Source organism: Leucoraja erinacea, chromosome 5, assembly GCF_028641065.1.
Source record: "Leucoraja erinacea ecotype New England chromosome 5, Leri_hhj_1, whole genome shotgun sequence".
Classification (NCBI taxonomy): Eukaryota; Metazoa; Chordata; class Chondrichthyes; order Rajiformes; family Rajidae; genus Leucoraja; species Leucoraja erinaceus.
The window spans coordinates 42,527,009-42,545,247 of NC_073381.1; the positions used below are offsets into that span (position 1 = coordinate 42,527,009).

Genomic DNA, 18,239 nt, shown 5'->3' on the forward strand with positions numbered 1-18,239 from the left:
GGGCCAAACACAGGCATGCGGAGGTAGTGTATATGGGACATGTGGTCGTGTATATACTAGTGTATATGGGACATGTGTGCGAGTTGCACCGAAGGGCCGTTTTGACGGTGTATGACTATAAAATCAAAATATTCAATCTGAATATCTCAGAACAGTAGATGTAAGCATTACAGATCACCACACCAATACTTCGAATTTTAGGTGTTCATTTGCAAGAGTCCCTATAGTTAATATGATGAATGTACCTGAATTAATCTCTGAATATATTGTTATTTAATACATTTTACAAAATATGAAAATCTTTGGATCCAAATCTTGATAACCAAAAACTCAGCTGATCTTCTGCAACACATTTTTATTACATTCATCAGTAGTCAAAGTGAAAATGTTTAGCTAGTTGCAAATCTTAATAGAAAATGTTATGTGGGAGTAGTGGTTATGGTAAATCCAATCTACACCATAAAATCCTTTGATATTTATTTCTGTGTGTGAACACAATGTGACCATGATATATATGGTGAGTATTTGCTTTCCTTCTTACTTGAAAAAAAGTTCCTTGAACTTCAAGAAGTGTCCTTTAACCACGTGTAAATTAAGACCTGTTATCTAAGTGAGTGCACACTTATAATGTGGTTTGAGCGACAGGGGAGAGGAAAAAGATTGCTTAAAATTGTGTTTTTGATATTCATTGCACACTTGGTTTTCCAGTACTTGTTTTACAACGTTAAAAAAACAAGCTGTTATGCAGTGTTAAAATTCCTCCAGAAAGCCATAAAATGTTCTTAAAAAGTAAGAGTGTCAACAATCAGTTACCTCAATTTCTTGCCAGATATGCCACACTGAAAAAAAGGTAATTACTAAAAAGTTAAATGTTAACAATCCCATAAATTGTTCTGAGATCTTTAGTTGAGCAACTATATTAACACAATCTTTTAAAAAAAAAAAAACACTATTAAGTTAAGAGTTGGAAAACTATCAGAGAGGTCTTAAGTTTTACTCAGATATTCAAACAACTTTTATTTTATCAAAAATATTGGAACGTTTCACAAACAATTACAAAGTCAACTGTCTTTTTAGTTTAAAGTTATTACCACAGCTAGTCATGTAATCATTATTAATCATTTATTACAGAGAATAATTTCCCTGCAATACCTTACAAATTCAGGTGAAAGTCATTTTCACATTTAAAGTTATATTGACTGGTCAATTTATGCCTTAATCACTGCATTATTCAAATAACTGGAATGTATTAACTTGGATTTACAGTACCCCCAAATACAATGACAATGAATTCCAGTACAACAATTTCCAATCACATCACACTAGATGCACACAATGTTACGGATTTTTTTTGGTACAAAAGTACTAACGTCAGAAATTATCAGTACATCAAGAATACACCTCAAGTTTTGAAAAAGCATTCCATTTAAAAAATATACGAATCATTCAAATGACGAGCACGTCAAATGTACATTTTAAAGATGACACAGACTACATCTGTAGTGATTTTCAAAGAAGACATTAGCCAGTCAGCAGTCTAAATAATAACATAGTGTAAAGAAGTTGAAGTTCAACCTGATAGAAAACAAACCAAACATCCAAAGTTTTTTTTAGACTGTCAACTTCTGCAAACTACAAGAATAATGGTGAGTTATCAGATCAAATAGGCCATCTTTGTGCTGGAACAGTTATGTTTCAACACATTCTATCAGGCACTTGTATAACATGTCATTAATTAAATATTAAGTAAAAAGCCTGGTTATAGGATAATTTCCACATTTTTTATAATACAAAAAATGTATTAATTCAGCCTGTAGTAATTACTTTATAACAGCTCTTTTACCGAGGCAAGATATGCACATCGCATAAATGCCAGACAGCAAGAACAGCAGCTCCTTGCAATAAATACAGACTAGTATTTTTGGAACCTGCTATAATATAGACATGTATGATAAATAAATGTTGTTTCTTGATGATGCAACAGACCCGATCCTCTGAGCACCATGGATCATGTTTCACATACATTATATGTTAATTCATATTAACTCAAATCAATTACCCCAATTAAAATCACAATATTTGCATTTGCATCTTAGGATATTTCCTTCAGGAGTACAATTGATAACATATTGCTTCAACTGCTTCATACATTTCTAATGTCAGTCCAAGGTCGTATTGACTGGTTTCCAAGCGATGCCATTTATAGTTCTTAGATGCTGGCATGAACCAATGACTAATAGAGACCTCATGAAGAGGATCCTCCAGAGGAGAGATCAGTGATCATAGCAGCACAGAATTTCACATCCAATTTGAGAGAGAGAAACATAGAGCTGAAACTAATATCTTAAGAGCAATTAAAAATGTTAAGAAGATAGAGTTGGCAATTCCGAACTGGGAAAATAAGGTGACAAACGTCTGCTGATAAGCAGTAGCAGACACACAAGAAGATATTTTATAATCCTCAACCAAGATATATTGCTCTGAGAAATAAGGATGAGATGAGAAGGTAACCCATACATGTTCGCTAAGGAAATTATGCAAAGAACGAGTGTTAAAGTATTGCTAAAAATGAGTGGTAAGTCAGGAGATTGGGTAAATTTTAGAAACAAGCAAAGGAAGGTTAAAAAACAGACAAAAGGGTTATGAGTGTAAGTTATCAATTTACAGCTATGTTTACATTTTACACACTGAAATATTTCAGTGTATCGTCCTCATTTACAAAAGCTCCAAAGAGTTTTGATATTTCAAGCACTGTGCCTCTCTTTCTTCCTATTCTATTTCTTAATACTTTACAACCTGAAATAATCAGTTACGAGCCTTTGTTAGTGCTATGTCATATACACACAATAATTTGTAACACTCACTCCATCAATTTCATTCTTAGTACTTTGAAAAATGAGAGGAATTACTGCAGAAATTGTTATCAAGGTTATTACCATTGTTGCCCATTCTCTTCCGCCAATGCTGCCTGACCTGCTGAGATACTCCAGCTCTCTGTATTTTTTAATCCCCCATTGCCGTCTGCCCTTTGCTGACATAGTGAGTGTTAAGGCTATTACTCTGTGGGAATGAGAACCAGCAAAATAGATTATATTACTTTTTTCACATAACATGGATACTTCCAAGAGTAGCCATTTCTTGAAGAATCCAGTCTCTGATGAACCATTTAAGAACTAGTGTTATGAGTTCTTAAAATGTGATACAATTGCCTGCTGTTTAGACCAACTTGTTAACCTATAACAAGAAAGCCACCTTCATTGCAATAAACTAGTATTGTGCATTGCTAGTTTTGAGCTAGAAACATTCCTGAACTCCAATGTTTTAAAAAAAGGTTATGAAAGGGTTAAAAGTTTCCTTGCCATTTAAGGCTATCCCAAAGTGCCCTCAAAGGTGATGGGATGCCATTTTGAACTGCCACATTCTGTGTAATGAAGATATATACCACTGACCTTTCACAAGAATTTCAGTATTTGAACCCAACAACAATTAAGGAACAATAGTTTTCACCTAAGGTGAAAAAAAGGTACAGCATACACACACTCAGTTCAGGCAGACTAAAAGACATTTGAGAAAATAGTTCAATACAAATCATAGAAATTTTATATTAGTCAGCCATCAGTGCAAAATGAAAAAAGCTTCCTATATGTGGGTATCTGATCTGTTCCAGTTACCAGCGACAGCTGTTGAAAAAAGATACAGAAGTAGCTATGTAAATAGTATTCAGAATTCATTCATCCAAAAGTATATTAATCATGCAAGAAATTAAATACATTGCTACATCATTCTCTGTGATTGTCTTTTCAATCCATTGCAGTTGTTTGCTCATATAAATAGAAATGAAACTTATTTAAAAAGGATACACTTGACACAACCACTCCCACTTAATATCAAAATAACATATTGTTGCTATTGCAATCTATTTGTGATAATTGGACACTTTACTAGATTAAAAGCATTGGTAGGACATACTGAAGTTGCAAATAGACTTTCTAATGACATAAGCATATCTAATCAAGAATGCTGTTGTCTCAATGCCCAGCTCTTGCATGTCACATGGACCTACCAGTTTCTCAGTTCATAAGTTACAGGAGTGGAATTAGGCCATTTGGCCCATCAAAAGTACACTCCACCATTCAGTCATGGCTGATCTATCTTTCCCTCAACCCGAATCTCCTGCCCTCTCCCCATAACCCAACACCCGTGCTAATCAAGAATATATCAATCTCCACCTTAAACATATCCATTAACCTGTCCACTGCCTCCTGAGGAAATGAATTGCACAGATTCACCATCCTCTCACTAAAGAAATTCCTCCTCAGCTCCTTTCTAATGACCAAGTTATAATGACCAAGTGGCAAACTTCATTTCTGACACAATGTGAACATCCAGATTGGTTTGCAGTTGCAGGGAAGGGGCCATACTAGACTGTACTAGTTAGACGATCGGACTTTCAGTAGGAGATAATTTTGCCAACAGTGTCATGATTCGCTAAGGTTTTAAATAGTAATGGATAAAACTGGAGCTTAAAGGAAAGTGTCAACTTGAGAGAAGGCTAATTACAATAGTATTAGACAGAAGCTGGGAAGATTAGATTGGGATTCATGGAAAGGCCAGCCTGGCAGAATTCAGAACCAAAATGTTCCTATGCAGAAGAAAGACAAGGATGGCAAGATTCAGGAACCTTGGATAATAAAATGTGGCAAAATTAGCAAAAAAAAAGGACGCTTATGCAAGGTTTAGCTGCAAGGAACCCGACATCAGATTGTGACCACAAAGATTATAAAGCAAACAGGAAAGCTCCTCAACAGATAATCAGGAGGACTAAAAGAGAACATGAAATGTAGGCAAGATGCATAATGAATACTTTGCATTGGCATTCACCAAGGAAAAGGACATGCAGGATAGTGAGAAAAAGGAGTGTGCTGATATCACGAACATGGTGGTTTGGGTCTCCTGAAGAAAGTTAAAGTGGTCACAGGGAATGATGAAATCTATCCCAGGTTATTGAGAGAGGCAAGAGGAGAGATTGCTGGGGGGGGGGGGGGGTTGACAACTATTTTTATATCCTTTTTAGCCATAGGTGATCTGAAAAAATTGTACAGTACCTAGTGTTGTTCCTGTTTTTAAGGGCAATAGAAATCAAATAAATTATAGGTCTGTGAGCCTCACATCGGTTTGGAGAATATTCTTAGGAATAGGATAGTTTATTCGGAAGAATGTAGAGAGAACCCAGGCCTATGTTCCTTTATTTAAGAAGGAAAATAGTGATCATTCAGGGAATTATAGGACGGTGCCTCACGTCAATATTCTTGTTCATAAGTCATAGGAGCAGAATTAGGCCATTCGATCCATCGAGTCTACTCTGCCCTTCAATAATGGCTGATTTATCTTTCCCTCACAACCCCATTCTCCTGTCTTCTCCCAATAACCATTGACACCATTACTAATCGCTCCCTTCTTGAACGTAATATTTGCAATTTTCTAGTTCTCTGGGACCACTCCTGACTCTAGTGATTCTTGAAAGATCACCATTAATACCACCATAATCTAGAAAGCTACCACCTTCAGAACCCTGTTGTGTAATCCATTTGGTCCAGGTGACTTATCCACCTACAATTCTTACAACCTTCCATGCACCTTCTCCTTAGTATAAGCTGCACCCTAACTCCCTTGAATTTCAGGCATTTTGCTGGCATCCTCTGCTGTGAAGACTGACGCAATCAACATATTCAATTAATTTGCCATTTCTTTATTCCCCATTATCACTATTAGGGAAGCTATTGGGAGGGAATTCTTCAGGATAGGATTTACTCCCATTTGGAGGAGAATGCCTTAATTAGGGACGTTAACGTAGCTTCGTACATAGTAGGTCGTGTTTTACTAACTAAGGAGGTAACATAGGTGATCGATGTGGGAAGTTGTCTACATGGATTTTAGTAAGGCATTTGATAAAGTCTCCCATGGTAGACTGATCCAGAAGATTAAGATGCAAGGGATTAACATCGACCTGGCTGTATGGATGCACAAGTAATTTACTGATAGAAGACAGAGGGCTGTGCCAGAAGGATATTATTCAGGCTTGTGGTCTGTGACTAGTGGAGTCCAAAGGGATCTGTGCTGGGACATTTAGTTTAATCTGAGCATGTGTGAGGTGTTTCACTATGGAAGGTCAAATGTAAGGGGAGAATATACAATTAATGGCATGACCCTTAACAGCATCGATGTGCAGAGGGATCTTGGGGACAAGTTCATAACTCGCTGAAAGTGGTCACACAACTAGAGTGTTAAAGAAAGCATACGTTTGCTTTCATAGATCGGGCCATTGAGTATACGAATCAGGATGTCATGAAGCAGCTTTATAAGACTTTGGTTAGGGTGCATTGTGTGCAGTTCTGGTCACCACATTACAGGAAGGATGTGGCACCATTGGGAAAGGGTATACTTGGTTTCATCAATCAGAGTACTGAGTATAAATCTAGACAAGTCACATTGCAGCTGCATAAGACTTTGGTTAGGCCACAATTGGAGTATTATAACCATATAACATATAACAATTACAGCGCGGAAACAGGCCATCTCGGCCCTACAAGTCCGTGCCGAACACATTTTTTTTACCCTTAGTCCCACCTGCCTGCACAGCATTATATGCTGTTTTAGTCCCACACTACAGGGAGGGTGGGGTGGATTTGGAAAAGTTACAAAAGAGGTGTACCGGGATGTTGCATGAATTAGAGACTATTAGCTATTAGGAGAGATTGGACAAACTTTGATTGTTTTTTCTGGACCATCAGAGGTGGTGGATGACCAGATAGAATTACATACAATTTTGAGAGGCATAGATAAGGTAGATAGTCAGACTTTTTTTCCCCCCAGGTAGAAATATTAAATACTAGAGGGCATAGATTTAAGATAAGGGGATAAAGTTCAAAGAAGACTTACAAGCCAATTTTATTTTACTAAGAGTGAAAGGTGCTGGATTACACTATCCAGTGAAGTGTGGAAACGGGTCCTTTGGCCCAACTTGCCCACACCGCCCAACATGTCCCAGCTACACTAGTCCCACCTACCTGCGCATGACCGAAATCCCTCTAAACCTGTTCTATTCACAATTCAATTATAGTCAAGTCAATTAAGAGCAGTGCTCAGTAGAATAAAACTGTCCCAAGGTCAATGACGCAAAGAGCTTAACACTATTGGAGTAGCTGAGGAATGACCCATGCGAGCCAAAAGGAACTGAAAACTATGTTAAATAAGCAACAAGTACCTTCTCACAGATATCCAGCTGATTTTCCGTTTCACCATTAGTAGTGCATACAGAGTCTTGACAACTACATTTCAGTACTGAAGGAGTGAAGGTCATTGCAGGACAATCCAATATGCTACCTGCCAAGGAAAATCCATTGATTATTTACTTAACTTTTCCCAGATTAAAGCAATAATTATTTGTGTGATACTTGTGATCCAAACTAGGACATTCAATTTTTGAATTCTAATGCTCTGAAATATTAAATCAAAATAATCTTTTTTAAATGTTTCCAAAGGTTCTCAATTTCTGCATTTTTATGGAGTAAAAAAAAATTAAGATGATTATAAGAGACAAGTCTACATAGTATCCCATCTCATGTTCAAAATTACATTACATTTCAGCATGGGAATAGTGTTTGAAATGCTTCTGAATGTTACAAATGGACAACGATGCACTTCTTGTACTGCTGATGTCATTACAATGTGCATCAGCTAGCTGTGTTTCTCTGTTTCGAAAGGAATTGATCTATAATGGAACAAATAAATTAAGATATTCCGTGTGTCATATTCACAAGAAACTCTACAACTGAGACAAATGAGAAAAATAAATTGGGCTAATTCTGTGATCACGGGTAGCAGACATGAGGGAACCATATCTATGTTATTCCTGCACTTTCTTGGCCAAATCTTACTTTGCACACAGCTTCCCAGGTAAAGCCACAAAATGAAATCTACTCAAGTCAAATGTTTCAGATTACAAAGACAATTGTGCCGCCTTGACCCTTAACAATGTTCCATCTGGATTTACAACTGAGAATACCTCACTCAGAAAGCTGTGAATGGAGCATTGTATGTGCAGGGTGAGAATAAGCCGGAAATTGGTGTAATTGGAATTCAATGGAAAAAATAAAAGTATCCATGAGATAATAATATAGGAGCCATTGTTGATTTCATGCATGTTAACGTTTATGAACATGTAATCAGCTCTTTGTTTCTACATTTAACCATCCACTATGGGTTCACCTCACAGCAGCTATGAATTGTCTGTTAAGATGTCTGGCCAAGTTGGCTTAATGTTAAACATACACAAAGGGAGATAGATAGGAGTTGAGCTTGAATGAAGAATGTATTAACTGAGCTGGGTATTGAATAACCTCTCCAAAGGTTATGGATGAGAATTAAAGTGGTATTATTAGTGTCATGTGTACTGAAAAAACGTGAAAAACTTTGTTTTGAAAGCAGTCCAGGCAAATCATATCATACACGAGAGTACGTCAGGTGGCGCAAATGAGGATAGAGTGCAGAATAGTGTTGCAACTACCGAGAAAATGCAGGCAGACAAATGTGCAAGGGCCATAACAAGGCAGATTAGAAGATTGGGCATTCATTGTTAGCATGAGAGGTCTGTTCAAGAATCTGATAACAGCAGGAAAGACGTTGTTCCTGAATCTGCTGCCTTCAACCTTCTATACATTTTACCTGATGGTAGAGAGAGGAGAGAATTGTGAGCAGTCCTTGTAAGGTTGTGAGCAGTCCTTGGATGGAGTCGATGAGAGTGGGGGGAGGGGGGTGGGGGGGTAGGGGGTTGAGATTGGCGATTGGTTTTCGTGATGGACTGAGTGCGTTCACAACTCTCTGCAATTACTTGCGGTCATGTGCACAGCAGTTGCTATACCAGGCCGTAATGCATCCCAATAGATGTTCCACCTAGTTTTACAACTGACAATACTTCACTGTGAACAGAGCAAGCTAGTGTAGTGTGAGAATGTGGGAAGCTGGAGGCTTCTCAAGCTGGAAAGGGTACTGATCAAGTTGGAAAGCGTACAGAGAAGATTTATGAGGATGTTGCTAGGACTTGGGAGTCTGAGCTACAGGGAGAGGTTGAGTAGGCTGGGACTCTATTCCTTGGAGCTCGGAAGGATGAGGGACGATCTTAGAAGTGTATAGATCGGGTAGATGCACAGGATCTCTTGCCCAGAGTAGGTCGGCGTGGATTCCGTTGTGCGGAAGGTCCTGTTTCCAAGCTGCTTCACTAAACTAAACTAAGAACATAATAGACAGCATCTCAGGTGGATACAGGAGACAAAAGTTAGAAAATGGAGAAATTAAGGTTGCATCATACCTTACTTTAGAGACATATAAGAGATTTTTGAATAAGCACAAGGATAAGCAGAGCATGGAGGGGTATAGATTATGTGCAAGCAGATAAGAGTTAGTCTTGACATCGTTTTCGGCACAGGCATTGTGGCCTGTTCTTGTGCTATATGTTCTACATTCATACAAATGACAGAATTAAAAAGCAAGTAAGTTATAATGAACCTATAAAAATCCTTTGAGAGACTTTTCTTGCATCACTTTGCAGAGTGTCGGGTCTGTATAACAATTGAGCCTTCAGGGCCAACACCAGACATATTTACGAAGAAAGTAAATAAAAACAGAACACTGGAAAAACTGTGGGTCATATAGCATCCCTGAAGAAACAGTCAATGCTTCCGGTCGATGAAGGCACATTTGATATTTTTGATTTTTGTTCACCAATTGTGCCTAGTGTAGATACATGGAAAGATTTCAGAAAATTACTTATGTTGTTAAAACAAAAAAGCTATGGTATATTTAGCAGAAATATCCAATTCTAATGGGACAAGGTAACTTGAAACAAACGGTTGCAGCTGGGGGAAAGAAAAGCATCTCAGAGATACGGTCAATTGTTACAGCTTATGAGGGAAAACATGTAAAATCCATTATACACAAGAAATTGTAAAAAATATTAAAAAAAATAATTTCCAGGATTAATAATAAGAGTATATTAAATAGGTAGCAGAGGGTGATGGGGATCAAAAATGGACACAGAGAATTGTTTGGGTTTCAAGTGAGAGGATAGTTACATGCATGGTTCAGATTGGATCTCATAACTGCCTCATTACGTAACAGTTTATCTCCACACCAAGCTATTGTATTGGTGGCATGGCATCATCAGCATAACATACCACCGTATTTGTTGTCCATTCACAATTTTTCCTGAACTGGGATGGCATTCTCAATTGGTTTGGTGAATCTGAAGTGTCATGAAGGCCAAGTCAGGCAAGGATAGATGATTATTTAATTGTTTACTGTGCTGGGTTTTGAACTTGTGCAACTGGATCAATGATTTTAACCAGTAACGTAATCACATTGCCACAATAATACAAGTTGCTTCAGTATCTGCCAGTCTGCAAGTTGAATGTAGTTAAATAAATTGAAAATAAATTAAAATGTACACAATACCGCCCCCAAAGTAAGAGAACACATGGAACTAGGGATCTTGCACTTACTACCTTTAGGCTCAAGTTGCACAACTTTTGGCCGGACAGCTTTCAATATTTTCACTTGTGGATTATGATTGGCAGAACTAGTGAGGTTGAGATTTCCCTGGGATGTAAGCATGCCACTTATTCTCACTGGAATTCTACTGGGTCTCAGCTGCTCAGAACTATGAAAGAAGAAAAATGCAAGTTAACATACTTTCATCACTATCACTAACCAGAAAGACACAAAATATATCACTGAATTATGATAATTAAAAAATATAACTTTGAAACTAGATATGTCCCCGTGCAGACCATAACTGCAGAATTATGGAAATAACCTCCATTTCCCTTCCATCTTTGCGAAGTTTGTATGTTCTCCCCGCGACCGTGGGGATTTCACCGGGTGCTACGATTTCCTTCCACATTCCAAAGACGTACAGGTTTGTAAGTCAATTGGTTTCAGTAAAAGTGTAAATTGTCCCTAGTGTGTTGGATAGTGCTAATGTTTGGGGTGATTGCTCGACAGTGCCGACTTGGTGGGCCAAAGAGCCTCAATGTATCTCTAAAGTTTGCCTTCATATCCATTTCCTTGGCCAGGAGTCTTTACCCAGAAGTGCAGAACCCTCCTCCTGATCCAGCTGGACTCCTCCATCTGGTCCCTTTTCTTCTCTAGATCTATTCCTTACTAACTACATTGTGACATTGATTGCCTTGATTTTATCATTAATTCAACTAACTTTAATCTTCCACTTCTGAATACTCTGGTCACTAAATTCTAATTCTGAAACCTGTCATCAAGGATGATCTGACAAGCTGATCTCCGTCTCACAAGCATCAAACCTCAAACACATTTTCATACTTCACTCGAGACTTTCACCCCCCCCCCCCCCCTTCCCGATCAAACTTTTTCACCCAGAGTTGTGAATCTGTGGAATTCTCTGCCACAAAGGCAGTTGAGGTTAATTCACTGGATGTTTTCAAGAGGGAGATATAGCTCTTAGGACTAAAGGAGTCAAGGGATATGGTGAAAAAACAGGAAAAAGGTAGTGATTTTAGATGATCAGCCATGATTATATTGGATGGCGGTGCTGGCTTGAAGAGCCGAATAGCCTATTCTTGTAACTATTTTTCTATGTTTCTATGATATCATGGGCTTTCATCTTCCATAGCAGCCTCCCATGTGGCACCTTGTCAGAGGCTTTCTGAAAATCTAGGTATACAACATGAACGGCGAGGTCAGGCTACTGCTGAAAGCACGGGACACCGCTTTCAGGTCAGGCGATGCTCGAGCCTACAGTTCATCCAGGGCTAACCTGAAGAGGGGCATCAAGAAGGCCAAGCATAGCTACAAGCTAAGGACTGAGGATAATAATAACTCTGACCCCCGACACATGTGGCAAGGCATCCAGGCCATCACGGACTATAGACCCACCAACACCACCCCCACATTCAGCGACGCCTCCTTCCTTCAGGAGCTTAACCACTTTTATGGCCGCTTTGACAGGAACAATCAAGAGATGGCCATCAAGGCCTCCCTGCCGATCACCAGCCCCTCGCACTCACCCCCTACGACGTGTACGTGACACTGAGCATGATTAATGCACGAAAGGCTGCTGGCCCTGACGGCATCCCCGGGCGCGTCCTCAGGGCTTGTGCTGCGCAGCTGACAGACGTCTGGACTGACATCTTCAACCTGTCACTTGCCCAATCAGTTGTCCCCACGTGCCTTAAAACCACCTCCATGGTGCCAAAAAACTCCACTGCGGCAAGCCTCAACAACTTCCGCCCATCATCACTAAGTGCTTCGAGAGGCTGGTCCTGGCACACCTCAAAGGCTGCCTACCTCCCACACTGGACCCCTATCAGTTCGCCTACCGCAAGAACAGGAGTACGGAGGATGCCATCTCAACGGCACTTCACTCCGCCCTCTCCCACCTCGACAACAGATCAGCCATGATCATATTGAATGGCGGTGCAGGCTCGAAGGGCCGAATGGCCTACTCCTGCACCTATTTTCTATGTTTCTATGGAGGCAATGAAAGCTGCCTTGCATAACAATATACAAGTGAGTAACAGATGCAGGCAGATGCGGTGTAGTTACATAGATCTGTTTTGCCTTGTTCTTCTTTGTGTTGTTAACGTGGGCCCGCAAAAAATAAAAAACAACAAATAGCACGCATGAAGCATTTTTGAAAATTTCAGGAAATACCGTCAAATTCCAGATTCTATTTAAGGGAAAAAAAATTGAGGTGTGGAAGCACTGTCTTACATAGAATTTAGTTTGCAATTTTTTTCAGATTTTCTGACAATGCCAATTATTTTAATAAACTAAATGAAAAAACATAATTACGCTCAAATATAGGAGATACCTAACATGTGAAGAACAAAATTTGTATGGAGTAAACAACATGTAAAGATTGAAGACAATTTAATTTTTTGTTTAAAGAGACAGAACTGAAAATGTAATTGTAATATTTTGTGGCATTATGCAGTTAATTACAATGCAAGCTATATTAAAAAATGTGCAATTTAGTATTTAAGTTAATCATGTGACTGTTAAACTTTCACTGATCCCAATTGATAACTGAAATTAAAACTAAGGGAATATTCATTTAAGTTTTGGTTTTATGTTCACATGAAATCATAAAATATCCAGGAATAAGCTTCAAAGATAAAATTCTGGAGCACTAATAATATTTCTACAAGTGTAATGCATTGGTGACTGTTTTAAAGAAGACAAAAGTTCTGTGGCTCCTTAAATAACATGGAATACAACTGCAAGGAACTGAAACAAATACAAGCATCTTACTAAGCCGACCTCAAATGATGTCAAGTCTCAGTGTGGGTGAAGAAATATTTTATCAGACAATAACTTAGTTAAGAATACAAATAAATATTGCACTACCTGGTGATATCAAAAGATGCCCTGACTTTTAATTTGTTCTTCTTCAATGAGTTCTAGGGGAACAAAAGAAAACATTAAGATAATTTTAACATGGTAAAGAGAAAAAAACCCAAATCCCAGGCAGTGAATCACAGCCAGTGAATAGCCGAGAAATTCAAATTTGTGCTGATATGGGTGCATGTGATCAGGACAAAACGGTAAGCATATGCACTCACACGTGTTATGGCAGTTATACTGGCAACATCAATGTCTCAGACATATTCTTTCAAATTATGTAAACATGAGAAACACTACATCTTTCTTTGTACTATTTTCATATTTCATGATATTCCCATTTACCCTGCTTTTCCTCATTCTTTGTTCAATAACACTTTTTATATTCTGTATGACTTTTGTTTCCAATTAATCACTTTATCAAATGATTCTTATATTGGTGTAACTTCCTACTTTTACCTATAGAGCACACTCCTTTGTAAATCCCTACATCTTAAAAATGTATGATTATCATGTACTCCATTTTTCTTGCATTTGACGATCTCTCATTGCTTATCCAGTATTTCATTACTAATTTTATTGACCTATCAAATTTTTACCACTTTTTCTTTCATCACATATAATCGATAACTTCCAGTCCTGCGACCTTAGGCGATATTATCCTTTCAAAACTTGTTTGATCTATCCACCGCCTCCAAAGAGGCAGCATGGAACTCAGGTCTTCCCTGTACAAATCTTGTAGTTGTTTCTCTTTCATCAAGTATTCTTTGCTGCATGTAGCCTGACAGCATTTTCTCTTTATATTCCTGAGGATTAGATCAGGTACTGGGGAGGTGGCATCTGTACAGGAAGGATGGTTTGCACCTCTACAGAACTAGAATCTTAAGCTGAAAGATAAGTTTATGGAGTTTCTATGTAAATGCAATAAACAACATAAAGAAGGTTTGCAATTTACCCCATCAACTGTAATGATCAGCCCTCTGTCGACATTCAACAGCCAAGCTCCTAAGCTCTAGAATTCCTCTCTAAATATCTTTGGGATACCTTCTTTTAAGATATTTAAGATATCTCTTGGACCACTTCCTTTGCCCCGACATCAGTTATGTGTAGCTCAATGTCAAATCTTGTTTGTAACGCCCCTTTGAAGTGCCTTGGGCTAATTTATGATAAAGCAGTCTATAAATACATGTTTTTGTTAACAGACAGAGCAGGATAGAAGATATATTGATGGACAGGGAAGGACATGATAAATAGGAACAGGATTGTACTTTGATGTTTCTCAGGATCAGTGTTGGGTTTACTTTTGTTCTTGGCCTACCATAATATTAGCAGAGTAGGGATATGGACCAGATAGACACATACAGCACAGCAAAAGGAGCAGTTAAGTGAAGGGTGCATTTTACTATGGAGTTCCCAGAGAGAATCAGTAAATTAAATCATATATTAAATTGAAAGATGTCAAAAAACATGAACACATAGAACTGGCTCTGCAAATTCTGAATTCTCTTAGCATTAGAGTGCAGGTGGATAAAGAGTGTCAAAGGCTTCTCCTTTTAAAAAGAGCTTGTTAAAGAGAAATTAAAGAGTTCACCATAAAACTGTGTCAGTGTTTCAACCACAGTGAGGAAACTAATGACTGGATACTTCATTACAGAAAGGGCCTACCACCACAGTGTAGAGATACCTGCCAAGAATAGTTTAAAAAAAACATTAACATAGAATAAGTAGAGATTCTTGAAATATGACCACTGGAAGATTAATTCAAAACATTTTAATTCTGGAATTATGAATGAAAACATATTTCTTACTCTATTTGGAAAGCTAATAATAGGAATATGTCAAATATGGCAAGATAGGTGTCAGTTGACAAACATTGGAAATCAGGAAATGATCCTTAACATTGAAGATGTTTGGAGCATTGAGTATTTTAACACAGGACAAAATTGAGGCAAAATATTCTTGACATGCTGGATAATTATTTTCACACAAATGGCTACATCGCATGTGATCCAAGGAGACATAGCTGAATGAATAGAAAATTGGCTTCATGGAAGGAAGCTGAGGGTAATGGTGGAAGGTTGCTCCTCGGACTGGAGGCCTCTGACTAGTGGTGTGCCTCAGGTTTCGGCGCTGTGCCCGTTACTGTTTGTCATCTATATAAATGATTTGGAAGAGAACATACATGGCAAGATTAGCAAGTTTGCAGATGATGCAAAAGTGGATGGTATTGCAGATGGATGTCAAACAATTGCAGCAGGATCTTGATCGGTTGGCCAGGTGGGCTGAGGAATGGAATTTAATGCAGAGAAATGTGAGTTGTTGCATTTTGTAAAGTCTAACATGGGATGGACCTACACAGTGATTGGTAGGGCTCAGGGAGAGTTGGATTGGAGATGGATCTAGGAGTGTAGGTAGAACATATTTCCTTGAAGATAGCTTCACAGGTAAAGAGGTTGGTCACAAAGGCACATTGGCCTTCATCAGAGCATTGAGTAGACAAGGTGGGAGGTCATGTTGCAGTTGTATAAGATGTTGGTGAGGCATCATGTTCTAGGATGTTGCCAAGTTGGAACGGGTACAGAGATGGTTTACGAGGATGTTGCTAGGACTCGAGGGTCTGAGCTTTCGGGAGAGGTTAGGCAGGCTGGAACTCTTATACCTTGGAGTGCAGGAGGATGATGGGTGATCTTGTGGAGGTGTACAAAATCATGAGAGGGATAGATCGGGTACACGCACGGAGTCTCTTATCCAGAGTTGGGGAATCGAGATCAAGAAAAGGACCTGGGTTCAGGGAGAAGGGAAAACGATTTAATAGGAATCTGTGGGGTAACATTTCCCACATAAAGTGGTGGGTGTATGTAACGAGCTGGCAAAGGAGGTAGTTGAGTTGCAACATTTAAGAAACAATTAGACAGGTGGGACATGTTGGTCATTGTGGACAAGTTGGGCTGAAGTGCATGTTTCCATGCTGTTGACTATGACAAGAATTGGATTTATTGTGCCCATGCAAAATCTGGTGCAAATATAATGGGCATAATGTATTTTTTCTGTTCTGTAAACTTCTATGTAAGAAGATCACTGGAGTAATCAAGATGTCAAAAATAATGAAATTAATTCCAGCAAAATTTGTTTTTTCCTTCAGCTAATAACCAAATCCGATAACAATCAGTTATGCAATGGTCTGCTGCTGACCAGAAACACTAATGTCCATTCTAATAGCACAGAATATGTGATAAAAAACTACTTTGGATATTTGATGGTCATAGCATTTCAATTCATCCTTCAACTGAAAAGGTAAATCTAAGTCTAAAAATTATGAATCTTGAGCAATTCATCAATTTCTTGAGTACTGATTCTGACATCTCATTTTGAAGTTATCCATTATCATCCCATACTAAGTTTAAACATTTTCCATATCAGCCATAATAATAATGGATGACTCCAAAATGAGAGTGCAGTACTCAAACATTTGAGTCATTTGAAATGATTTATAATTTTATTAAATAAGATTTTAAGGCTGTTAAAAGTTGACAAATGTGTTCTACAAACGCATTTTAATGATAACCTAATTACATTATTCTACAACAGTTGTCAGAATGAAGTATGTGTCAAAGAAGACATCAATTTAGTTTGTATTTCAAAATTAGTTTTAACAATTGTTCTTCAAACTTACAGCATTAAAATAAGATGTTTTGTACCTGCACATGGCTTGTCCTTCCAGTGACTGTATTATTTTCTAATGGCTGAGTGTGTTCTAATATTTCCTGAGGGATGCCATTGTTAAATGCACCAGGCATGATTGTGGCTCTGAACCCTAGAATGTTAATAATTGTACATATCAGCATTTGCCACTTTGCAAGTTTTAGAATCTTCACCACTCTGGTAGTACTTTTCCTAACTAAGAAAATTATTTTTTCAGGAAATTAATATACTTCCCGTTCTTGCAGTTATGACTCCTTAAGTTACAGGAACCATCACCACATTCACATACACAACATTTCAGCCATCATTCACACACACACACACACATACATATATATATATACACACATACATATATACATATATATATATATATATACATATATATATATATATATATATATATATACATACATATATATATATACTATATATATATATATATATATATATATATATATATATATATACATATATACATATATATATATATATATACATATATATATATATATATATATATATATATATATATATATATATCTAAGAGTTGGCTCTGGGAAGCACTCAACATGCTCTAGAGTTTCCAGGTCACCATGAGGAAAAATAAATAAATAGGCAAGACAAGAAAATGGGGACGACTGGAAAAACTGGGAAAGATTCTCATTCTTGGGTGATTATGTAGCACTTACATTGTGCTAACATTTGAATATTATTTGAGACCTGATCAATCCTTTTTCAGAGGACAACCTGCACTTTCCAATTATTAATCTAGTAAGCTTTCTCTGGACTGCTGTTGATGTGATTCTTCTTTCAATAAGGAGACCAATACCATGCATAGTAGTAGATCTACTGTAGATCTGGATCTGGTCTTATGAACATCAGATGAAACTGAGGCATAACCTTCTTAAATTTGTATTTAATTTCAGTGGCAATAACACTCAGTTAGCTTTCCCAATTACTTATACCACCTACATCGTGGTCCTTTTCAATTCCTGCACCAGGACACCTGGATCGCACTGCATCTCTAACCTCCGCAACACCCCCTTTGTATGGATTTGCAGAATCACAGTTGTGTATTTGAAACAAAGTATTTTTAACACATG

The 18,239-nt window shown here is 37.8% G+C and overlaps 1 protein-coding gene across 4 annotated transcripts in view; it reads right to left on the minus strand.

Moving 5' to 3' along the window:
• Window positions 1–991: 991 nt before the first annotated feature.
• agbl5 (AGBL carboxypeptidase 5) overlaps window positions 992–18,239 on the minus strand; it is a 77,467-nt gene continuing 60,219 nt past the window's right edge. For 2 of the 4 annotated variants that reach the window (XM_055635434.1, XM_055635432.1), the window contains 5 exons: window positions 17,130–17,245; window positions 13,438–13,490; window positions 10,557–10,714; window positions 7,265–7,383; window positions 992–3,680 (listed from right to left, as the gene is read on the minus strand). In XM_055635434.1, coding sequence (XP_055491409.1) covers window positions 3,609–3,680; window positions 7,265–7,383; window positions 10,557–10,714; window positions 13,438–13,490; window positions 17,130–17,245 — 518 coding nt within the window. In that variant the 3' untranslated portion in view covers window positions 992–3,608. Of the gene's footprint in view, window positions 3,681–7,264; window positions 7,384–10,556; window positions 10,715–13,437; window positions 13,491–15,214; window positions 15,585–17,129; window positions 17,246–18,239 lie in introns of those variants that run through there. The other 2 variants (XM_055635433.1, XM_055635435.1) reach the window with 2 other exon arrangements.